This window comes from Triturus cristatus, chromosome 5_2, assembly GCF_964204655.1.
Source record: "Triturus cristatus chromosome 5_2, aTriCri1.1, whole genome shotgun sequence".
Lineage (NCBI taxonomy): Eukaryota > Metazoa > Chordata > Amphibia > Caudata > Salamandridae > Triturus > Triturus cristatus.
The window spans coordinates 716,265,194-716,291,753 of NC_140588.1; the positions used below are offsets into that span (position 1 = coordinate 716,265,194).

A 26,560-nucleotide genomic window follows, 5' to 3' on the forward strand; every position below is an offset into this window, starting at 1 on the left:
AACATCTTTAAACTGAAACTGTATAGCTTTTTACTGACAGTCTTCTCGTGAGAAATCTCTTCCCACATTTCTTTCAATTCCGTTTTCTCAGATTTAGTGATGTAAGATGTGACATACCGAGCAACAGCAATAGAATTGTCTGCTACATACTGAATATCCATGTTAGCATTCCACATGGATAAAATGACTGGGTTGTAGTCATTTATATATTTTGACTCTTCTTTTCTTCTTAGGTTATAGGTATTTTTCGGAGATTTTCTTGTAATGGTATGTCGCACAGCTGACATAAAGCTGTTTACTCTTCCTTTTGAAAGAACAGGTCGTGGAAATCCAAATCGACATTTTGTGTAGTATTTATATTTACTCTTGTACTTTCGTCGACAGTATTTTCCACACAGATGACTTTGGAAACGTAAAACTTGCTCTATTAAGTTTTTTTCTTCTGTGCTTTTAGGTATAGCACATGTTGCATATTCTTCAATGAAAGATAAAACTGTATCATCAGAATCTGTTCCAAATTTTGGGGCATGCTTGATCCACAACAGCATATGAATATGAGGAGCACCTCTTGCTTGGTACTCTTTTCTCCAAAAGAAATCCACAACTTCTCCAAGAGGTGGATTTTTTTTATTACAGATGAAGGACATCATAGCCTCAAATCTATGATTGAAATATCTGCAAACATTAACCAGATCCAATGAGCACAATTCTCCTGCTGTCTTGTATTGGATGTTTTCAATATTTGAATTTGCCTCTCGAAGAAAATCCAGTAAATCATCCCAAGCGTACTCAGCACAGCTTAGGGTAAGGAACCATGTAGGAGTTCCTAAATTCCGTAACATACATTTCAATTCTCCATGGCGTCGGTACCAATGTTCATTAGTTCCACGCTGACAAGCCATCAGATTAATCAATTGAGATTCCAAATGATCATCTCGCTGTTGCACTTTGTTCATAAAATCCTTTGCAGACACATTATGTAGATGTACTCCAGTTTTTAAAATGTGATTTACTGCATAAGATAGTGCAGACAAGTCACTTTCAAATAAAAGATGGAACAAATAAGGAATACTTTGACAATCTTGGATCTTCTGCATATAATCTTGTAGTCCGATACTCAGAAGCAGGAATCTGTACTGGACGTTCATCATATCGTCCACCTTTTCCTGTAGGAAACAGCTGGGGAAAACAACGAGCTTCCAAGCTCTCCTCCCATACACTCACGGGAGTTCCTTTTGCTTTTTTCATCTGAAACAGATCAATAGTGTTTCCCATAACTTCTTTAGAATGAAGAGGATGTATGCTGAAATGTTCATAAATTTCTTTTTCTTTTGACTTATCCACTTTGTCAATTTGCCCAGTTGGTATTCCTGTGTCTGATAGTAAAACTTCTTCATCTTCATCCATATGAATTGATTCATAGTACTTATTATTTCTTTTCAAATATAAATTTGCTCTTTGTACTTTTCATACACCTACTAGCTCCTGCCAAATTTTCTTATTCTTTGTAGGTACACCATTAACCAGAATAACTAATGGTTCAGTTTCCAAACTATCTGCATCGATTGTTTCAATATTTTTCTTCAAATCTAATGGCAAATAGACAACTCTTCCTTTTAAACCTCTTTGTAAATCTGAAGGAGGTAATTTACCTGTTTTGGGCTCCATACGAACTATAGTCTGAAACGGATGGACACATTGTATGAGTATAGACTCATACGTATTTAAATCACTAAATTCTGCAGGAATATCAACCAATTCTAAATTATTATGTACAGCTCTAGCTGGCATTTTATTTTCTTCTAACTTGTTATAACAGTATTTACAAATACGCTGATCTTCACCCAAATCAAAACAATTTTCCAGAAACAAATATGTAGCAAAATCCTTCCACTCATAATTATTTTCTTTTTCACTTTTTTTTATAGAGATCAACATTCCTTGTTTGAGTTTTATAATGGCTTCTCCGGCAACAAATACAAGTAATATTTGTTCTTTCATTAGAGATGATAGTACATTTTGTCATTTGATCTTCAACATTTTTACTAACAGTGGGTTCTACATTCTCTTCCACATTTTCTTCAATAACTGTGTCATTTCCTGCACTTTCTTGTTCTGGACCAAAGTAACAAAACTGAATATCATCAGTAACCTTCACTACATCTGATACAGATCCACGCAACAGAGCACTATTCAACTCATTTAACTTTAGTGCTGGACTTTTAGCAAAATACAATCTTCTCACAAACTTTCTGATTTCAGTATGATGTACTGCCAGCATCCTAAAATGGTGAAAAACACGTTGACAAACTTTCCTAGAAAGACAAGCCAGAGAATGTCCTTGCAAACCAGTATTCTTTCTCACTCTGCATGGATCTAGTCTTTGAAGCACCTTAATCTTCTGTTTAACACTTTTTTTTACTATATTCTCTTAGAAAGTCACGTAATTTATTAATAGATTATTGTCGTACAGTACAAATACTACTACAATTCCAAGTGTACACTGGGGCTTTAGGACGTTTCCCCATAACCTCATCAGCTAAGACTTCTTCCTCATTTCTTGGAACCATTTTCCATTACACAACCATCTTTAACTTCATAACTTCGACCACTGGTGTCAACTGCATGCAGCAAACTATTACTTTGAAGATAACTCTCTTCATTAAAAAATGGTTCAGTACTTGAACTATGCGTCCATTCTCCTAAGAACACATTACAAAAGTTTTTTTTTTTCACTACTCTTTTCCTTTTGCACTTCATTACATTGACTATTTTATCTAATGTACGGATCCTGTTCAAAATTAAAATGAATAGTTTTCATTTTAATTCCAAAGCCTTTGCAACAATTGATTCAATATGTTTCTTTTTCTTATAAAATATTGCTTTCTTCCTATATTTTTTCACATCCTTTAGCAAATTGAACACCACTCTTCTCTGAAACATTTTTTTACGAATGTTTAGAAATTCTGTTTTTCTTTTTAAGTCATTCTTTCTTGCTTCTGATTGTACATTAGCATTTAGTAATTTCTTTCTATTGTCTTGTTGTTTTCTTCTTGAAACACTATTTGCAGTGGATATAGTTTGTACATTTTTTCTATGTTTCAGGATATTTTTTAAAAAATCCTTAGTCTGCTTACCAGAAGACTTTTTCTGTTTTCCAACATGAGGTTCTTCAACTAATTTCTGTTGTCCAGTTGTCTTCAAATATAGATGTTTTTGCTGTTATTTTCTCTTTCTTGATTTTATAGGCATGTTTAATTTATTTCAGTGTTGTTCAGCAAAACCTAAAGGAAACAAAAAAAAAATACCTTTATGTAATTTAAATATATTACTATATTTGTTTTGAGCTTTTCAAATCCTATATTATGAGCTGCCCCTTTCCTACGAGTGCAAGTCTTACAGAACAAGAGCAACACAAATTAAATCTCTGACAACAATTCCTGTGTGCACACAGACTCATGGTGTGATTCTAGGCAGAAAACTATATTTTATTGGCAATTTCAAAGCACATTTACTACTGTGGTAGAGCAAGTGATAATTACTGTAACAGCCTGACACATTTTCCTTATAGTTTAGAGAGGCAGAAAAGACCACATGTCCTAACAGCTAATTGAGACCATGAGCATGTGGAACCTGGGTGAGTGATTAGACTAGAGCAAAGGAAATGAGCCTTGGTGATGTTGAATGTGTTAGCGTTACACACTGCTATCTGAAATACTACACCGTGCTGAATAGTAAGCATGGGAGTGCAGGAGAAGCAGCTAGCTGTGTGCTAAGAGTGTGCTTCTGGAGACTGTGTATTGTCAGGTGCAAGAGAGATCTGCATGGACGCTTGCACAACTGCATGAAGACTGCGGAGATGTATGTAAGATCACCTGTGGTAAGGGTTAATTGTGCTTATGAACATGTAGGAACTACCTCACCCATTGCAGGAGTGGAAGGAAAATCTACCCTGTTGTTTTCAAATGTGTTACCATTTGCCTCTCATCTGTGAGAAAGTGATTTGTGCTGAATGCTAACCATCACAGTTCAAGAAAACAAGCTGCCCGTTTCCTACGAGTGCAAGTCTTACAGAATAAGAGCAACTCTGACAATAATTCCTGTGTGCACACAGACTCATGGTGTGATTCTAGGCACAAAACAGTATTCCTGGGTTATACCAGTACACCTTAACATATGGTGAAGACATACTCCATAAGATCTTACAAGTTCAAGGCAGTTAAATATCTTCCAAAACATAAAATGTAAAACACAACTTTAAAAGAAGAAACACATTTCTATTATTTATATCAAAATACACCACATACATCCCCTCTCAAATTCATAACTCACCTTTAAAAGTAGTTAGTTGAGAAAGAAATGTGCCACTCACACAGCAGATTATCAGAGCCAGAATCTCTGAGCTGTACTCCTCTCACCAAAACCACTAAATGCCAAATTTCTCTCTTTTTTCACACATATACATGTTAACTTCAAATCACATTGCTTCCCATATTTTTTTAAATGGAAACACACATTTCTATTGGTTGCAAATTTCAACCCTTTCCAAATGATTCCTACCCCCAATATGACTTCTGCCTGCTACCATAGCAACAGATCATGGAACACTGGTGTGAGCAGAGAGGTCAGAAGTTCAGCACACAATGTTTCTAATCCAAAGAGCAAGAGTGCTTGACTTTTCAAACCTAACAGCATATCCAAAGTAATCTTCTGTGGGAGCACATTTTTCTGAACCAATACAAAACATGCTTTTAAAAATTTAAACATACAGCCTAGTTTTTAGTGTTGAATGGTCTGAAACAGCCAATGAGCTCTTTTTATTTAAAAAAAAGTATGTAAGCCTCCATTTTACAACTGTCTTTCTTTTCATATTGCCATTCTACTGAAAGACACCTGAGTGCATCCAGATCTCCTTGAAAGATGTTCACAGTGTGGATTGTAGGTCATAGCTATGTCTACTGGAGTGAAAAGTATGCAGAAAAAGAGGTATTGTGAAAGACCTTGCTTTGCCAAATGTAGACGTTAAATGGATTGGTCAGAGAGGGTTAAAGTGGCACCAATTATTGCCTTTGGTGAAATCCTTTCTACATCTCCCACAGCCTGACCTTATAATTGTGCACTGTGGTGGAAATGTCCTAGGCACTTTAACTGGGGTAGGTCTGGAAATGCTTGTTAAGGACACCTTTGTGCAATTGATGTCACTTTTTCCACAAACTACCTTTGTATATTCTAATATATGCCAAAGGCAAAAGTGGAACTGGTCCAACCAATATTGTCCGCAGTTTGAGAAAGCAAAAAAGCACGTCAATAAGTCTGTTTCTGCTTTCCTCAGAGACTATGGTATGGGTTCTATATACCAAATCAACTTGCGTTACAACATGCAAGGCATTTATAGAGGAGACGGTGTTCATTTCACAGATGAAGGGAACAGAGTCTTCCTCTTGAACTTTAGACTCTGCATCGGTACTTACTTGTAGGTACAAAAAAACACTCAATGAACACAAAGGCTCTTTTTAGAGCCAACCAACATCTAAATACTTAAACTTAATTTTTGATTCTATTTTTTTAATGAATTTTTTGCCGCCGTGCACGCACCGCACCGTGTGCGCACCGCGCAGTATTTATAATTTTTTTTTTTTTTATTGGGACCTTAGAGGTCTTTCATGGTCCCCCTGAGAAGGCCTAGGGGGTCAGGGACTCTCTACCCTGCCCCCTTTTCACTTTCTCCACTTGTGTTTTTAGCTCTCTTCTGCCTCTAAAACTCAAAATGGCGGCTGGGGGGTGTGCGCACCGTGCGCGCTCCCCGCGATTTTTTGAAAAAAAATAAAATGTATTTTTCTCCCTTCGGGGTCCTTCAGGGACCCCCTGACAAAGGCTAGGGGGTCAGGAACTCTCTACCCTGCCCCCTTTTCAAGTTCTCAAACTTCCTTTTTCACTGCCACACACAAAATGGCGATTCGAATGTTGACTGACATCTAACCACCAATCAGAATTACGCTCGCGCATGGCACGGTGCTCGCACCGTGCGCGCACGGTGCGCGCATATAGATATTTATGTACTTTTAACTGCAATTTTCTCAGGAACTACTGAACAGATTGACACCATATATGCAAAAGGCACATGCATGACCTGAGGACTACCTCTTTGCCAAATTTCAAGTAATTCTGTTCAGCTGTTCGGGCTGTACCTTCGACTAAAGGTCCTATGGGAAAATGCATGGGGAAAACGCGTTTGGGGACCCCCCCTTTTTTCTTAGCCCCCGCTTGACGAATCACCCCAAGACTTTCAGGGTAGGAGCTGAGCGGAGCGCCCCATTAATTTTGAAAATTTCACGAAGATAAGTCAACCGGCGCCAAAGTTATTCAAAATAGAATTTTCAGATTTCCAATGGGAACTCGGTCCTAACTATAACTATCTACTGGCGACCGCCAGTAGATAATATATATATATATATACACTCACTGAAAAAACCATAGGTTTCAGGCACGTTATAGTTAGGAATTAGCATTTAAAAAACCTTAGAAATTCACTGAAAAAAACATAGGTTTCAGGGGCTTTATAGTTAGCTGGACTTTTCACTCGTACAAAACCATTGAAATTCCCCGTTATAGTTAGTTCAGCTAACTATAACTCGTGAGCCCGCAATGCACTGCTGATGACATCACATATTACATCACTCATGACATGGTCAGTGACATCACTCATGACATCACTGATGACATCTCAAATGACATCATCCAGTGAATGTGTGTTTTTCTGAAAAATATGTGTTCGAGGCTTATGAGCTGCAGATAACACACTTTTGCATAGATCGCCATCTGGTGTTGGGCCCGGATGTTTGCAGTTTGTTTTTACTCTTGGAAAGTCTTTGGAAGTCATGAGGTCGGTGACTCCTCCTTTGGATCGTATTGCGCATGGGCTTCGGCTCCATCCTCAGATTGTTTTTTTCCGCCATCAGGCTCAGATGTGATCTTCGCGCTCCGGTTCCGAACAGCTTCCAGTTCGACGATCGACGCGCAATCCTCACCCCAATCGCTGTATTGTTTCGATCACGATCTCTTCAATCAACGCGCTTTCTCATCGACACAAACCTTCGGTTCCAGTCGTCGACGGCGGCCTTCGGACCTACCCAGGCTCCGTTCCCGGCTCATGGAAAGAACTCCATTCAAAAAGTGCCCTCAATGTGGGTCCAAATTTCCCCACACCGATCTTCATGAGGTATGCAACCTTTTCCTCTTCCCAGAACACGAGGGTCGAGACTGTCCGGCCTGTAAGTTTCCGATCCAAAAAGACTATTCGGGACCGAAGAGCCAGAAGGAACATGGCACACTCCTCGACGTCCATTCCAGTCGACATCTTCAGAGATGACATCGACGATCCGGAACATCATCGTACCGAAGAGGAACTCGTCAGTGCTTCCGAGGCCGACGAGTCAGATGTTGAGGACATCACCCGGGCGCAGAGGGTCGTGAGCACCAATCTACCCCCTCCCACACCCGCACCGGCACCCAAAAAGGCTTCGGTCACGCCTTCGCCTCCGGGCCTAGGCAAGACCAGAGACACTGCTCCACACACCCCACCTTCGGGCCCAGTGAAGAAGCCAAGTAAGCCTTCCAGCGGCTCGGGCTCGAGCCAGCCTGCCAGCGGTGCTGACAAACACACTTTGGCACCGAAAAAGAAGACGGCCTCCACCTCGACACCGAGCTCCGCACCAAAGCCCTCGGGGTCGAAACCCTGCTCTTCGGTGCCGACCAAACCACACAAGGCCACCGGCACCGACACTTCCAAGCCGAAGCACATCTCGGCGCCGACCAAGAGACCGGAGGGTCCCAAGCCGGGTTCTAAACATCAAACCGGCATCGAAAAACCTAAAAAATCATCAGCCCGACGCCTTCGACGCCGACGGACCAAATTACCTCACCAGAGTTATTTATACCGGATCCCTTGCAAAATACTCTTACCAAGGATCCAAAAACTGGACATTTGACGCTCTCTACTAAGAAGAGACATTTGGAGAAGCCTGCTCCGCCTCCACCTCCAAAGAGGAAGGACTCTGCTACCTCTCCATTCAGAATACCTTCCCCTCCTCCTTCCCCACCTCCACCCCCTTCACCCTCTACACCCCCACCTCATCGTTCTCCTACTCCATCTCCAGACGATGATGATCATGGGGACCCATATTATGATACAAGGGATGTGCCACAAGACCCCACCCCTACAGGATCTCCAGATCCATGGGACGATTACCACATACCAGATTTCCCCAACATCCCACAAGACGATATTTACCCCTCTAGACCATCTCCACCTGAAGATTCACTAGGGTTTAACCATCTTCTGCAAAGAGCAGCACATTATCATGGGGTGGACATGCATAATGACCCTGTGGAGGAAGATTTCCTCCTAGACACATTCGATACTACACAGAGGTCCACCTCCATACTGCCCATGCTCAAAGGGGTGGTAAAGCATGCAGCAGAAGTTTTTAAAGACCCAGTGAGAGCCAGGGTCCTTAACCCACGTATCGAAAAGAAGTACAAACCTGCTCCCTCAGATCCCTCTTACATCGGAGGACCAGTGCCACTAGATTCCTTAGTGGTCTCTACGGCACGTAAAAGGGCAAACTCACAAGCGTCAGGTGATGCACCACCACCTGACAAGGAATCAAAATTGCTAGATGCTTCAGGCAACTGCACAGCATCCCAGGCCGCCAACATATGGCGTATTGCAAACACTCCGGCACTGCTGGCCAGATATGACAGGGCTCATTATGACGAATTAGAGAGCATAATGCAACATCTCCCTGAAAAATATAAAAGTAAAGCCAACGAGTTGATTCAAGAGGGTAAAACAATCACAAACACCTCTATACGTTGTGCCCTAGACGCAGCAGACACAGCCTCCAGGGCCATTAACTCCAGCGTCCTTCTCCGTCGTCATGCTTGGTTAAGAGTATCTGGGTTTAAACCAGAAGTACAAGCCTCTATCCTTAACCATCCCTTTGACCAGGAACATCTATTCGGGCCAAAGGTGGATGAGGCCGTAGAAAAGATGAAAAAGGACACGGATACAGCAAAATCCATGGGGGCCTTACAGTCTCACCCGCCCAGACGCTCCTTTCGCCGCTCATCCTTTCGGAGTGCATCCAGAGGCTACTCCTCAGACACAGCGTCCACATCGTTCAAGTCCCCTACTCAGACCACCTTTACAAAAGGTTACCAAAGAGGCGGCTACAGGGGTAACAACAACAAGGGCAGAGGCAAAACAAACAACGCCCGTTCTGCCACACCTACTACCCAATGACTTCCCCCCGCTCCCCCCAGACCATTCCACTCCAGTCGGGGGCAGACTCACAAATTTCCTTCCTGTCTGGGAGACCATCACCTCAGACAAATGGGTGACCCAAATAATTCAGTCAGGATACTGCCTGGAATTAACCTCTACCCCCCCAAACATTCCACCCAGGCAACGCCCAATGTCACAAGAACATTCCACATTGCTAAAGCAGGAGGTAATCTCCCTCCTACAAAAACAGGCAATAGAACACGTTCCTGTCAATCAACAAAATTTGGGGGACGAGACTCTACGACCTATTCTAGATCTCCGGCCTCTAAACACATACATACACTCAGACCATTTTTATATGGTAACACTTCAGCAGGTTCTTCCGCTCTTCTCCCAGAACGACTTTCTCACCACACTGGACTTGAAAGACGCATACTTCCACATTCCAGTACATCATGCTCACAGAAAGTACCTCAGATTTGTAGTGGACGGACAACACTACCAATTCAAAGTGCTCCCGTTCGGAGTCACAACAGCACCACGGGTATTCACCAAGTGCCTAGCAGTGGTGGCGGCACACCTCAGAAGACAGCACATTCACGTCTTCCCATACTTGGACGATTGGCTGATAAAAGCCACTTCATACAACCAATGTGTACACCACACCGCCAGCACAATCGAACTAGTTCACCAACTAGGCTTCACGGTGAACCACCAAAAGTCCCAGCTAACACCATCCCACATAAAACAATACCTTGATGCCACCATAGACCCCTCAAAAGCAATAGCCTACCCCAATCCGGCCAGGATTGCAAGCATTCAGGCTTTACGACAAAAATTCGTACTTCAACACTCCCTTCCAGCACGAGTGTTTATGCAACTGATAGGGATGATGGCCTCTTGCATTTTCATAGTGCCTCACGCAAGACTCCAGATGCGTCCACTCCAAGAGTGCTTAGCGCGCCAATGGAACCAGGCCCAGGGGCAACTGACAGATCTGGTGTTGGTAGACGGTCGCACCCTTCGCTCTCTGCAGTGGTGGAACACCACAAACCTTTCCAAAGGTCGACCGTTCCTGGACCCGGTTCCCCAAATAATACTAAAAATGGACACATCGCTCTCCGGCTGGGGAGCTCATCTATTACACCTCACAGTGCAGGGCACATGGACGCCGCAACAAAAGTTACTCCATATCAACCATCTGGAGTTACTAGCTATCTTTCTAGCCCTGAAATCCTTTCACCCACGGATTTCAGGCAAGGCAGACCTCATTCGCACAGACAACATGATGGCCATGTATTATATTCAAAAACAAGGTGGCACACACTCTCCACAGCTCTCTCAATTAGCACAGAGCATATGGAGATGGGCAATTCCCCACAAAATCTTTCTGCTAGCTCAACATGTCTCAGGAGTCCAAAACACCGTGGCAGATCTGCTCAGCAGACAGACACAACAGATCCACAAGTGGGAACTTCACCCACAGGTTCTTCATCGGTTCTTTCAAATGTGGGGGCATCCACAGATAGACCTCTTCGCCACCCACGAAAACACAAAATGCCCAAGCTTCGCCGCCAGATACCCACACCCATTATCCAAAGGAAATGCGATATGGATGAACTGGTCAGGCAAATTTGTGTATGCTTTTCCGCCTCTCCCACTCATTCCATTAGTGGTGCGAAAGCTACAACAGCACTCCCTCACACTGATCCTAGTAGCTCCAACTTGGGCCAGACAACTGTGGTACACCACGCTGCTGGAACTCTCGGTAGTACCACACCAAAAGCTACACCTCTCACCATGACTCCTAATCCAGAACCATGGAGAGATCAGGCACCCGGACCCAGCACAGCTCAACCTTGCGATCTGGCTCCTGAAATCCTAGAATTCGGGTACCTAAACCTTCCCCCTGACTGTATGAACGTCATCAAAGAAGCTAGACGCCCTACCACTAGAGCCTGCTACACTGACAAGTGGAAAAGATTTGTTCTTTATTGCCATAACAACACAATCAATCCTCTAGACGTGTCTATACAACACATCATATGCTACTTACTCCACCTACAAAGGTGTAATCTAGCCTATACCTCCATTCGGCTACACCTCGCAGCAATTGCAGCTTACTTACAAAACAGGCAGCACCTATCACTTTTCAGAGTACCTGCCATTAAAGCCTTCATGGAAGGCCTCAAAAGAATAATTCCCCCCCAGAGTACCACCCTCACCTATGTGGAACTTAAATATCGTGCTCACAAGGCTGATGGGGCCTCCCTTCGAACCTTTGCATAAATCTCACCAGGGAAGTCTGCTGCTGGTGTTCAAAGTGCATGTTTCAGTCTGCATGTCAGAATTTCTTTATGAAATAGAAGAGGATTTGAGAAGTCAAAATGTGCCCTAATTTTTCTTTCTGCAGCACTAATCATAATTTCTATGGCAAAATGAACCCCCTCATTTTGTTCCTTTGCAAATTAAATGTTTTAAGTGTGACCACTTTATTCCAATCAAGATGGCTTCAGGTGTGCAATACGTTTGTCATAAGTAGGACTGTTAGTGTCAGGTTACGCTCCACAGGAACCAGTAGCAGCAGAAAAAGGTCCACCTCCCGATACCACCAACACCCCTGTGTATATACAGGGTGCTCGAGTGATCAGGCGAGGGAAAGGATAGGGAAGGGACAGCAGGGGAATTAGAACCTGTAACAACAAAAGGACACAGATATAAACAATGTTCAAAGAACGTCTACACTCATTAGGTCTCGCTAAATAATTTAGATGTACCTGGTATGGGATATAGCAGTCTACAATCCTAAAGAGTATACCCAACGTCTTTAGCTGAGGAGCGTATCTGAAACAAAACACTAAAGGTCATGATGGTACTTCACATACGCCATCCAATCATATGAACTAGTACACACACATACGTACCCCCAGGTTCTAGCACCGCTGCAGAAAAACAGTCCTAACTAAATAAAACCAAACACCCCTGAATTGCTCATCATTCAGGATGAAGGGGAAAGAAAAGATTTTCCTCCAAGAAGTTTCAAGTCAGTTCCTGCACATGCTCGGTAATCTAAGGTTCAGCTCACCACTGTGTTTCGCTATGTGTTACCAAACACAGGAGTTCAATACACATCCGTTGTTTCTACAGAGCAACAGTGAATGTAGCCTATCTGCCATTTCAATGTTACCACCAATTCCTGAAAACATACGCGGAAGTACGCGGTTCCTTCACTGCTGTACTCTGCTATGCGCCGATAACAAAAAGGAGACACTCTGAGGACCGAGTCTCCAGCCTTCATACACGGTAATACGCGGCAGCCCCGCACAGTATTCCGCTAAGGCAACCTCGGAACACAGATTCCCCATGAATGGCCGCAACCGTTCACTAGGCTACTCACTGATCAGGACACGACTCGCCAGAGTCCAGGAACCAGATCCGATCCAGAGAATAGCCGGAACAAGGCTTCCGCCACCAGCCAACACTCCCCCCCCCCCCCCCCCCCCCCCCCCCCCATCGAAGAAGAGCCGGGAGCAACATCAGAATTACTTGCACTGACCTGCACGTACACAGTGCATTTATCCCCTCCCCTTAAGGCATCATGGGAGTTGTAGTTTGTACAGGGTGTTCACGAGGTAGGCACTGCTACATCCGATCCCTTACAGTTAGCACTCTAGTTGTTCTGGGAAACTGCAGTAGAACACGAAGGAATCAACTGACAGTCTATGCCCTTGTTGGATGTACATGTTTCACTGAGAATGTCAGACTTCATTCTCACATGACTGAGAAAGATAATGTGAATTTACAGAAAATATGCTCTCAGTTTAGCTTGTAGATCACCTTCCAAACCTCTGTGGGAAAAGCATGAGAAAATAGTTTTTTCTCAAACATGATTCAAGATATCACAGCAGAAGGCTTTTTTTCACATGGTAAAATCACCTTAGAACACACCACAATTCCTAAAATGAGTATGGTACTATCAACAAATGATTTATAATGTAACTAAATTCTTAAAACCTTCTATTAACTGCAATGCTTTTTAATGAGGTGCTATCATGTATATTGGTCCCAAGATGGCTGCCAACACTTCTTGGATGAAGTACTGACAGCCAATCAGGTCTCACGATGAGATGTGTGGTTAGGCTCCGCCCAGATATATATGTGATTTTGATTTTGATTTTCTCAGGAACTACTGAACAGATTTACACCATTTAAGCAAAAGGGACGACTCTGAACCAAGGTCTACCTTTCTGTCAAATTTGGTATAATTCCGTTCACCAGTTAGGGCTGTAGCTGCGGCTAAATGTCCTATGGGAAATTGCATGGGGAAAACACGTTTTGGGACACCCCTATCTCAGCCCCCGCTACACGAATCATCCCAAGACTTTCAGGATAGGAGCGGACCGGAGCTGGCCAATAGTTTTGAAAATTTCGCCAAGATTCGTCAACGGGCGCCAACGTTATTCCAAATAGAATGTTGCGGATTTCCTATGGAAAATAGGTTCTAACTATAACTACCTACTGGCGACCGCCAATATATATATATATATATATATCTAAATATTAGGGCTAGGGCCCCTTAGGGGTTAAGGGGGGAAGGTATGAGTATACAGTAGTAAGGGTGATTTTAGGGTTTTGGGGTGGGTAGGGTATTGGATGGTAAGGGTATTTTTAGGGTTTAGGGTGGGGAGAGGTATTGGGTGGTAAGGGTATTTTTGGGTCTAGGGTGGGGAGAGGTATTGGGTGGCTAGGGTAGTTTTAGGATTTAGGGGTGGGTATGGGCATTGGGTGGTAAGGGTCTTTTATAAGGGTTTAGGGTGGGTAGGGGTATTGGGTGCTAAAGTTTTTTTAGGGTGGTAAGGGTGTTTTGGTTGGGGGTTTAGGTTGGTAAGGGTATATTTAATATATATAGTTAGAACTGGGGGTCTCTAGTTGGCAGAGGTAGGTACCTTTGACCAAATAGGGACCCTCGCTTCTAAGTCCGGGAAAGGGGATTACACTACTGGATAACCCCTGCTCACCCCCTTGGTAGCTTAGCACAAGTAGACAGGCTTATCTCAGAGGCACTGTGTTAAGCACTTGTGAACACATACAGTAATACAGTGAAAACACAACAGATGGACACCACACAGGTTTTATAAAAATAAGTATTTCTTTACATAGACTTAACACAAGACCACAAACGACAAAATTCCACAATAATGTAATCAAAATTGACTTAAAGATGGTAGGATTAACTTGGTTCAAGTTATTGGTTAATGCGACACAGTTCTCACAAAAGTACCTGGATGCGTAACGCAAAATAAACAAAAGGCTTGCAGCGTTGAAGATGTGTTGATTCCTTGCTTCGGGGGAGACGATGCGTCGCGCATCAATACTTGCGCAGAATAGGGGATGCGTCTTGATCCTTACCGGAGAGGAGGTGATGCGTAGATTCTCGTGCTGCAGCCCGGTTGCGATGTGGCAAGGTGGCGCCTCTATGCGATGTGACAATCCGGTGCGATGCGATAAGATGGCGCCCTTGATGCGACGATGTTGAAATGATGCAGGCATGCCCTGGCAGCCTTGAGGCGACTGTACTTTGGAGCCGCGACAGGCCTTGCAACACGCTTCTCCGGTGATGCGACGGTGTCCCTCACTGTTGCGACGCGCTTCCCCGGCGATGAAACAGCAGACAGCTGCGACGAAGGCACGCTTTTCGGGCAATGCGATGACTACAGCTGTGGCGGTGACACGCTTCTTCTTGTTGCGTCACGCTTCCAGCTTCCAGCGACACGCAGTCTTCTGCAGATAGAATTCACAGCAAGGAAATTCAGGGGGAGCTGGTGGTGAAGTCTGTTGTCCCTGAGACTTCAGCAGGAGGCAAGCACAAGTTCAAGCCCTTGGAGAAATATTCTGTAAGATGATGAAGTACACGTAAAAGTTCCTTCTCCTCTCCTTGGCACTGAAGACACCACTGTAGGCCAACCCAGCAACACAGCACACTGGCAGGGGGGCAGTCCACTCCTACAGCTTCCTTTGGTTCTTCTCCTTGGCAGAGGCTTCTTCTTGTTCCAGAAGTGATCTAAAGTCTTGGTGTCTGGGTCCCCATATTTATACTACTTTTCTCTTTGTTCTCTGAAGGCTGAGAGGCCTTTGCCTAGTCCAAACCAGTTTGGGTCAGTCCTGGAGCACTTTGTTGACAAGACTCCTTCTTTCCTTTCACAGTGCAGGGCAAAGACATCAGACGCACCACAGGAGGTGGAGCCAGCATTGTGGAGGGAAGGCACAGCCCTATTCGTGTTCCAGGTGCAACTCCTCCCACCCTTCTACACGCAGATCTTCTTATTTAACCCTGTGCTGACTCACCCTCTCTCCTGGAATACCCCAACCCCTGTCATTCACAAAACCAGACACACAATACACAACCTAGCAGAGGCAGGCTTGGACAGTTAAGCAAGAAAATACCTAATGTCTAAAAGTGGTATTTTCAAACACAGAATGTTAAAACCAACTTCACTAAAAGATGTATTTTATCATTCTGAGTTCAGGCATACTAAACTCAAATTTCTACTATGTTCCCTGAGTCAGCTAGGATTATAAGATGTAATAATCAAACTGCCCATTCTGGCCTATGGGGAACAGATAGCCTTGCAATAGTGAAAAACGAAAATGGTTGTTATCCACTATTAGGACATGCCACACACACCGGGGCATGTCGTACCTTATACTTATAATGCACCCTGCCCTTGGGCCTGCCTTAGGGGTGTCTTATATGAAGATAAGGATAGGCTTAGGGACTGGCAAGTGGGTGCACTTGCCAAGTCGACTTGGCAGTCACAGACTGCACACAGGCTCTGCAATGGCAGGCCTGAGACACACTTTACAGGCTGCTTCTGTGTGTGGCACAACCAGTGCTGCAAGACCACTAGCAGCATTTGATTTATAAGCCCTAGGCACACATGGTGCACTGTACTAGGGTCTGACAAGTAAATCAAATAACCCAATCATGGAGTCACTAATCAATACATCAATTTAACAATAGGGAGAGCATATGCACTTTAGCACTGATCAGCAGTGGTAAAGTGCCCAGAGTCATAAAACTGCCAACAACAGGTCAGAAACAATACAGGAGGAAGGCAAAAAGTTCAGGGATGGCCCTGCAAAAAGAGCCAAGTCCAATATATATATGTGAACAAGAATACTGTGTTATCCGAAACGCGTCAGAAGAGCTGTAATATTGAAATAAAGACCTGATTTTGCCACGAAGGAACTGGTGTCCGTGACTCTCTTCTCTCTTCGCCGGATGGGAAGTGGGAAGAGTCGGGAAAGTGCTTCGGATATATATATATATATATTACCTACTGGCGGTCGCCAGTAGGTAGTTGTAGTTAGGACCACGTTTCCATAGGAAATCCGCAACATTCTATTTTGAATAACTTTGGCGCCGGTCGACGAATCCTCGCGAATTTTTCAAAATAGGTGGGGCGCTACGCTCCGCTCCTACCCTGAAAGTCTCGGGGGGATTCGTCAAGCGGGGGCTGAGATAAAAGGGGGGTCCCAAAACGCGTTTTTCCCATGCATTTTTCCATAGGACCTTTAGACACAGCTACAGCCCGAACGGCTGAACAGAATTACTTTAAATTTGGCAGAGAGGTAGCCATAAGGTCAAGGAAGTGCCTTTTGCAGGTCTGGTGTAAATCTGTTCAGTATTTCCTGAGAAAATAGCATTTAAAAGCATATATATATGTGGGCGGAGCCTAACCACACATCTCATCCTGAGATCTGATTGGCTGTCAGCACTTCATCCAAGAAGTGTTGGCAGCCATCTTGGGACCAATATACATGATAGCACCTCATTAAAAAGCATTGCAGTTAATAGAAGGTTTTAAGACTTTAGTTACATTATAAATCATTTGTTGATGGTACCATACTCATTTTAGGAATTGTGGTATGTTCTAAGGTGATTTCACCATGTGAAAAAGCCTTCTGCTGGGATATCATGATTGAGAGAAAAATATTTTCTCATGCTTTTACCACAGAGGTTTGGAAGGTGATCTATAAGCTAAACTGAGAGCTTATTTTCTGTAAATTCACATTATCTTTCTCAGTCATGTGAGAATGAAGTCTGACATTCTCAGTAAAACATGTACATCCAACAAGGGCAGAGACTGTCAGTTGATTCCTTTGTGTTCTACTGCAGCTTCCCAGAGTGTTCCAAAGAACTACTAGAGCGCTAACAGTCCTACCTATGATAAACGTATGGCACACCTGAAGCCATCTTGCTTGGAATAAAGTGGTAACTCTTAAAACATTTAATTTCAAAAGGAACAAAATGAGGGGGTTCATTTTTCCATAAAAAGTATGATTAGTGCTGCAGAAAGAAAAATTAGGGCACATTTTGAGTGACTTCTCAAATCCTCTTCTATTTCATTAAAAAATTCTGACATGCAGACTGAAACATGCACTTTCAATACCAGCAGCAGTTTTCCCTGGTGAGCAGTAGCTTTACTACAGTGATCTAATGAGCAAAAAGAGTGCTAACATTCTGAATTTATGGCAAATGTGTGACACATCTGAATGCCTTCTTGATGGAATCAAAGTAAAAAACTGAAAGTATTTGCTACTGAGGAGACTGCAGTAAATGAGGAAATTAGGAAACTTCATAACAAATAAGTCTCCCAAGATGGCCACCAGAGACAAAAGAGCCCAAATGTAGCCCAAATATCACCCAGATGTAGCCCAAGTATAGCCCAATGACAGAATGTCCCAGAATGTTTCTAAAAACAACTAGAGCGCTAACTGTCTTCATTATGACAAAAGTATGGCACACCTGAAGCCATCTTGATTGGAATAAACTGGTAACACTTAAAACATTTAATTTAAAAAGGAACACAATGAGGGGGTTCATTTTGCCATAGAAATTATCATTAATGCTGAAGAAAGAAAATGAGGGCACATTTTGAGTGACTTCTCAAATCCTCTTCTATTTCATTAAAAAATTCTGACATGCAGACTGAAACATGCACTTTTAATACCAGGAGCAGACTTCCATGGTGAACAGTAGTTTTACTACAGTGATCTAATGAGCAACTAGAGTGCTAACATTCAGAATTTATGGCAAATGTGTGACATATCTGAATACCTTCATGATGGAATCAACGTAAAAAACTGAAAGCATTTCCTACTGAGGAGACTGCAGTACATGAGGAAATTAGGAAACTTCATAACAAATAAATCTCCCAAGATGGCCACCGGAGACAAAAGAGCCCAAATGTAGCCCAAAATCACCCAGATGTAGCCCAAATATAGCCCAATGACAGAAGTGTGCAAAACACTTATTATTTAGTGTTTTTGCAGTGTTATATAGTGCAGACTTGTCAGGTATTGGAGTGCTTTACATGAGCATTGGTTACATCACACAAGCACAAATTCATTTTGGTTGTAGACATGGGGAGACTAAGTGATTTGACCAGAATCACAGAATGTCGAGCTGAAGCAGAAACTTCAACCTGGTTCCCCAGTTGCAAAGTCTGCAGTTCTGGAAGTAACACCACATCCTCTCCCCTAAGTGCAACATTTAATCAAGTGGTCAACTGGATAAAAAAACATAAAGATAACAAATAATTTAAAAGTGCTTTGTCGCTATTTGAAAACTCAGACAAAATGTCCTTATTTTAGTCTTTTAGAGCACTAACCATAATTTTGATGCCAATAAGACCCTCTCATATATGTAATTTCTAAAGGAAATGCTCTAGGTATTACAGTTTTGATTACATCAAGATGATGTCAGGCGTTCCACACTTTTGTAATAAATATAGAATGTTAGCAATCTAGTTGTTCATTGGGATACTGTTGAGAGGCAAAGGCCAGGGGCACGGACTCTGAAAATTGAAGGCAGGTAGGAGAGTGCAAAGGCAACAATTTAACCACACTGAGCAGGCAGGAAGGGCCGTGGAAGCACAACAGACTATGGAGGGCAGTGGAAAGGGGGGCAGGGGCAACAAACCAACAATACAGGACTTGCAAGAGAGGCTGTTGGAGGGAAGATCTATTACGGGTCAAGGAAGCTAGAGGCGGTCCCCAGAGTCCCGGGAGCCACCACAGAACTGAGCAGGAGAGTGAGTCAGGGACAAAAGGGGCACCTTAATTTGAGCCGGGGTGCCTAGGAACGCTTGCTCCAAAAATGAAGAAAACAGACATATGAGACATGGAATTGGTGGCAGAATACAATGGCAGTTTAATGAGAAGATACAACTTCAAAGAAACCGCAGAATAGAGACATAAAGTACAAAATACAGAATCCAGATAATCATACAGCTGTCATGATATTCTCTGTATCTCAATTAATGTACTGACAGAGAGAGAGAGAAAACACATCTATAAATGCATCATGAGAAACAAGTTACACCAAGGAAAATGTTACCTAGGAACACTCACGTTTACTCTTAGAGCAAGCATTCCTGCAATTACAATACAAAATCTTTTAAATGCAAAAGTAAAGAGAACAATGGTTAAACATAACATGACATTTCATATAGGTAAAATAGAATAAGATACTTCAAGCAAAGCAGAGCAAGACATTTTAAGCAAAGGAAGACAAGAGCTCCCAGCTCTTGGGGAAAACCTGCACAGCCTGTTAACCTACATACAGACGGCGAGGTAGTCCGTCGATATCTGTGGGTGCTCCCTTTTTATATCATTTTGTGGGCTCCTTTGCACGCTACATCTACCTACGTATGCTACCCAAAAGCTTCGTCTGCAGATTTTACCAGACATTTCGTCATTTACCCACTTAATGCTGACAATGGACTGGGTGAAAAGGTCAGTCTCTCAGGCCAATCGCTTATCGTAAGTTCCATAGAGCAAGCAGAAAATAATGGGTATTGTACGGGAATTCAATATATTCATGTACAAAATCTCCTCAGTTCTCCTAACTTGACGCTCTGCGGTTGCCACTTCCTTAAAAGCGGGAAACCTGCCCAGGAAGCAAGTACCAGTCCAGGATGCAGCCTACTGTATGTCGACAGCTTCAGTGGGATGTTAAACTTTGATACCGAGCACGGAGCACTCGGGTAGGGTGGGGGCTACTAGTTTGGAGCAGAAGGCCTCGCAGACCTGCCTTCAGACTGCTATACACTAAAATTGCAGAGCTATGGTCAATTTAACAAAGAGGCCTACATATTGAACAGAAGGGCCTACACAGGGGTTTTATGCTGGCTGAGTGGTAAGGATGTCTCAGGATAATTATATAGCAACACAGGACCCGCTGGTCAATTTAATACGGCCTACAAATGCGGCTGGCAGGGCAAGGACAAGGGTCTCATACTTCAGGCGTGGACAGAACGGGCCAGGGGCCCCCTGTGATACAAAATCTACCCTCCTTCAAGGCTGTGGCAATGTAATAGACCATTGTGGGCAGAAGGAAGAGGCAATGGTAGTACAACCATACATGCCAACAGACCCGGTTCAGCCAGGAAACGTCCAATGTTTTTAAGCTCAAATGGGCTTTATTTGATCTGTCTCCTGTCTACAATATCCTCTTTTTCAATGTAACTCAAAGGGGAAAATCAATACCCCAGTTTTTTTTCAAAATCTCCCTCTTACCAAGTTCAAAATGTTCGCAAGTATGGTACATTGGATCATGGAAGGAAATGGGATAGGGACATGGACTTGGATAACAGAGGACAAGAGGGACATGGAGAGGTGCACCAAACTGACCCTGCAGGGCAGGCATCAGGGTTTGCAGCAGCACAATACACCACACAGGGCATGCAGGACGGGAGTGCAGCACAACAATCCATAGAAAGCAAGAGGGAGGGGACAGGACCATGCACATGGACAACAGAGAACAGAGGGGCAAGAGGCAATGGTAGCTAGCTGACCATAATGGACAGACAGGAGAGAAAGCTGCAGCATTACAGACCATAAAGGGCAGTAGGGACGGATCAGGGGCATTACAATGGAACAGACAAGCCAGGAGGGAGGGAGTAGGGGTCTTCACATGTAAACAGAGGGCTGGGGGCAAGGGGGCAGGGCAGGAGCAACAAGATAGCCATGGAGGTCAGGCAGGATGGGCACTAGAAGCAAGACACACCATGAAGAGCAACAGTGAGACTGTGATGGCATACACACAGACCATGGAGGGAAGGTGGGAGGGGGTCAGGGGCAGCTAACTGACCACACAGGGAAGGTGGGAGGGGCCATGGCAGCACAGAAGACCAATGGCTATGATGGGCAAGAAGGAGGGTGCAGGGGCATGCACAAAGGACGATGGAGGATAGAAGGGAGGGTCAGGACCTGCGCACAGACAAGAAAGTTCAGGGGAAGGGACCTCACAACAGACCACACGGGGCAGGCAGGAGGAGCAGTTGCAGCACAACAGACCAGGGAGGGCAGAAGGGTGTGGCAGTACAATGGACCATGTAGGACAGGAGGAAGAGGATAGGGGCATGGCATGTGGACAGGCAGGGTGGAGGTGGCAGGGACAGGTTACAGTCATCTGACAATGCTAGGCAGGTGGGAGGGGAGTGGCAGCTCAACAGAACACTCAGAGTAGATAGGAGTGGCAGGTCCATGGGACATGGTGGGCAAAAAGGATGGAGCAGGGGCATGCACAAAGACATCGGAGGGCAGGGGGAAGGAGAATAGGGGCAGCAAGCTAAGCACAGAGTTTAAGCAGGAGGTCAATGATGGGGCATAGAATTGGGCAATGGAGGGCAGGAGGAGTGGACTGGTACATCATACTAAATTGAGGGCAGTGGCAGCACATCAGACCATGCATGGCAGGAGGGAGGAGGCTATTCCATGGATTCACACAACAGAGGATAGGGAGGAGGGGGATGGGGCAGCAAGCTAACTGTTCAGAGAAGGCGGGTATTAGGAACTTTATTGTTTTTAAAACATTGAGTCTGTGCGAACTACTTAAAATATGAACAAGTATGCAGCATAATCTCACTTTTATTCAGGAAGAAGAGGACGTTTGTGACTGTGACTCCGGGCTCACTTGGCAGAAACACCCCCTGACCCTCCACCCCCTATCGCAAAATGTAATGCCCGTGAAAAGGGTAGGTGAACACAGTGTTATATAGAACATAGTCCTGAGAGCACGATTGAAAATGAAAACTAGATATAGTGTATGGTATAAACTATGCACCAAAAAGTGTGATATAAGATGAACCGGGTGTGAAATATAATATGCAATACATTGTGCGCAATGACAGATTCATTGGAGAGCGCGAGATAGCACAGGCACTAGCGCGTGCTATGCGATATGCGCCTTGGAGTGTAATATGCACAGGGCAGTGTTGTGTAACGTAACTAGTCTCTAAAGTTGTAATATAAAATATGTGCTGGGGAGTGTAACGTTGCATATGCACTGTGACACAGATATGGATCGCAGATTGTAATATGTATGGCATAGCACTGTGCGTTATAACATAGGCATCGAGGAAGGCACGTTAGATGGGGCAATATAACCCGTGCGAAGACAAGTGTGGCATGACATATTCACGGGGTGGTGTTACAGTGCACATGGGCTAGAGAGTGTCATAGCATATGCACTAGCTAGTGGAATACAACACAGAGGTGTGTGGCACTCGGCAGGCAATGGTGGGTGTAACACAGCATTGGGCTCTGTCAGGAGCGCGCTGTGACTCTCAAGTGATGTTCGTCCCCTTTCCAGAGAGTAAAATAAAAAGTATTACACATCCGGCAGTGGATGTGTGTTTTATTAACCGTGAGGGGGGTTTCTTGCATAGTTTTGGTCGAATTTTTGTCGAATCCCCTTTGAATGGCTTGGTGTGCATGTGTATTAAATGTGCCCGTCAATAGCTACCCATGTTTGTATAAATAAACGACAAGGGTGTCTACCGGGATTAGGCACGGTAGGGCATCAGACATGTCAGAGCTTCACTAGTAGTGTAAATACATTCCACGTGGATTCATTGCATGCATAGTCGCCTTTTAATGAATATCCCGCAAATCGTCATGGTGATAGGTACGTACGGTTTGTCCAGCATGTCCTAGGTGTGTCTATAAATAAATATTTTTTTTAAATAATAAAAAACAGTGGCCGGCCCTAGGGATTGGGGTCAAAAAAATATAATTAGGAGACAGGCCCTGGGGGATGGGGTCATCAGGGCCAATAAATTAGAATAAGAAGGGGAACCACACAGCCCCCCTTCTTAAAAAATTAAAATAAATAAAAGACTGGCATCGTGCCGGAGGCCATGCCCCCTCCGTGCAGCACTCTGCAAACGCGCCCCCAACAGGCATCTCCAGTATGCGCCAGGGAGCTGCGCTGCAGACAGGTGTTCTGAGGCCAAGCCCCTTTTTACACCTCTCTGCAACGCAGCTCTGTGGCGCTTACTGGAGGTACCTAGTGGTCTAGTTTGACCCTAGGGACCCTTAGGATTCAAGGGGACTTAATCTCTCAACTTAGAACAGCCACAGGGCGCGTTTACACAGTGGTGAAGGGAGGGGATGGGGCCTGAGGTGACGTGTGCAAACACGCACTATGGCACGTTTTAAATTGGGGATATAATTTCCCTTCAATACTGAGGGCCCCTGGGGGCTAACTAGCCCACCAAGTGCTTCCAGTAAGCGCCACTGAGCTGCATTGCAAGGAGGTGGTCCAGGCCGTGCCACTTTTTACACCTCTCTGCAACACAGCTCTGTGGCATTTACTGGAGGTACCTAGTGGGCTAGTTGGACCCTAGGGACCCTCAGGATTCAAATGAACTTAATCTCCCAACTAAAAATGGACACAGGGCGTGTTTACACAGTGGTGAAGGGAGGGGACGGGGCCTGAGTTAACGTGTGCAAAAACGCCCTGTGGCCTGTTTTAAGAGGTAGTTTTAATCCCCATGCCCTATTATGTACTAGGGGCTTACAGAGGAGGTCATGCTAATCACAGGGGAACCCCAACGCATAATGTTCCCTAGTGTATGTAGGTGTTTTCACTGTATTCTAAGTGTCTTTTAACATAGCACTGGCTCTAGGACTGGCTAGTCAGACTCAGTTACCACCAGTATCCGTCTGAAAAAGTTGAGGGTACAGGATGATTTTGCAACAAGGCTTCTTTCTGCTCTTCTTTTTGTTCTTTTTGCACGTTATCCTTCTTCCTGCACTTATCTTCGTATTTGAGGACTTCTGTTGCTTCTTTCTGCACTTCTTTTGTTTCTTTCTGTGCATTTTTTCTTCTTTCTTCACATGTCCTATCTCTGTAGGCATAGTTAGAAATTAGCATTTAAAAAACCTTTGAAATTCACAGAAAAAAACATAGGTTTCAGGCACGTTATAGTTAGGAATTAGCATTTAAAAAACCTCAGAAATTCACTGAAAAAACCATAGGTTTCAGGGGTGTTATAGTTAGCTGGACTTTTCACTTGTACAAAACCATTGAAATTCCCCCGTTATAGTTAGTTCAGCTAACTATAACTCGCGTGCCCGCAATGCACTGCTGATGACGTCACATATTACATCACTCATGACATGGTCAGTGACATCACTCATGACATCACTGATGACATCTCAAATGACATCACTGATGACATCACTGATGACATCATCCTTGTGATAGAGTGGCAGACCACCTCTTACCCTAATATAACCTTTGATACACACATTCAAAAATAGAGACTAAAATTTTCAAAACAATGGACATACCAATACCAGTTACAACAACCTCTTCAGTAATTCTAAGATCCACATACACATCCACTCATTCACCAACAGTCCTATACAGTCACTCATACATGTACTCACTCATCATATGTACTCATGCACCTATACATCCTGTTACACAATGCCACTCATCCATAGAGTTACTCACACACATAGTCACTCATGCTAATAAAGAATCAAACATACATTTACTTGCATATACAGTTATACACACACCACCACACTTACTTCTACGGAAACTTACACATACTTAGTCTTTTAAACAATCACTTATAGAAACACATACTTATTCATACAGGAACTCTTTCAATCTATCACTCTCACATATACTCACATATATACACCAATAGTCACATATACTAGTTTAAAACATATGTAGTTACTCATAAAGACACTATTGAGACAGTCATTCACTCACTAACACACCCATACACACACTCATCCACCCATACAGTCCTGCACACATGCTGTGTTCAACACATACAAACAGTGAGTCACTCATTCATGCACCTATGCACTACGTCATAACCCCCACCGAACCATGCAGACACTCAGACTGATACTCAAAAAACCAACTAATAACCTATATAGACACCCATGTAGCTACTCACCAACCCATGCAGCCACTTATACACAAAGTGAGAGACTGATACAGATATTTACATATTTAAACATTACTCACTAAGCCATGTATTCACTATGATACACTTAGTCAGTTACACAATCAATTTTTCAAAAACAAATCATCCATTTAGACACTTATATACCCATTTATTCTTCCATCGACCTTGAGATATACATATATAAAACATATTTAATTTTCAGAAAAACACACATTCACTGGATGATGTCATCAGTGATGTCATCAGTGATGTCATTTGAGATGTCATCAGTGATGTCATGAGTGATGTCACTGACCATGTCATGAGTGATGTAATATGTGACGTCATCAGCAGTGCATTGCGGGCGCGCGAGTTATAGTTAGCTGAACTAACTATAACGGGGGAATTTCAATGGTTTTGTACAAGTGAAAAGTCCAGCTAACTATAACACCCCTGAAACCTATGGTTTTTTCAGTGAATATATATATATATATATATATATATATATATATATATATATATATATCCATATCCTACTGGCGGTCGCCAATTTGTAGTTATAGTTAGGACCTAGTTTCCATACGAAACACATTTTTTGGTTTCGCATTAACTTTGAAGCTGGTTGACGAATCTTTGCGAAATTTTCAAAACTTATGGCCTGTTACGGTCAGCTGTTATCTTAAAAGTTTTGGGGTGATTTGGCAAGCGGGGCCGAGGAAAAAAGGGGGGTCCAAAAACGTGTTTTCTCCATGTTAATTCCCATAGGAACCAGGAAGTGTTAGCAGCCATCTTGTGCCTTGGTAAAACAGAGGCACAAGAAAACAGAAAAACAAAAGGTGAAAAATAACAAAAGGGGGCAGGGTAGAAACACCCTGACCCCCTAGGCCTGCTCAGTAGGGCCAAAACATTTTTTTTTAAATCAGCGATGTCATCATTGATGTCACTGACCATGTCATGAGTGATGTAATATGTGATGTCATCAGCAGTGCATTGCGGGGGCGCGAGTTAT

General features: G+C 43.5%; 2 protein-coding genes across 2 annotated transcripts in view; both read left to right on the forward strand.

Annotated features, from left to right (window-relative positions):
* RPS6KA6 (ribosomal protein S6 kinase A6) overlaps positions 1-26,560 on the forward strand; it is a 626,385-nt gene that overhangs the window by 302,120 nt on the left and 297,705 nt on the right. The gene's annotated exons all lie outside the window — the stretch shown is intronic.
* LOC146829171 (uncharacterized) overlaps positions 1-26,560 on the forward strand; it is an 83,884-nt gene that overhangs the window by 42,938 nt on the left and 14,386 nt on the right. The window contains exon 2 of the mRNA XM_085608174.1: positions 8,223-9,239. Coding sequence (XP_085464300.1) covers positions 8,223-9,239 — 1,017 coding nt within the window. The remainder of the gene's footprint in view (positions 1-8,222; positions 9,240-26,560) is intronic.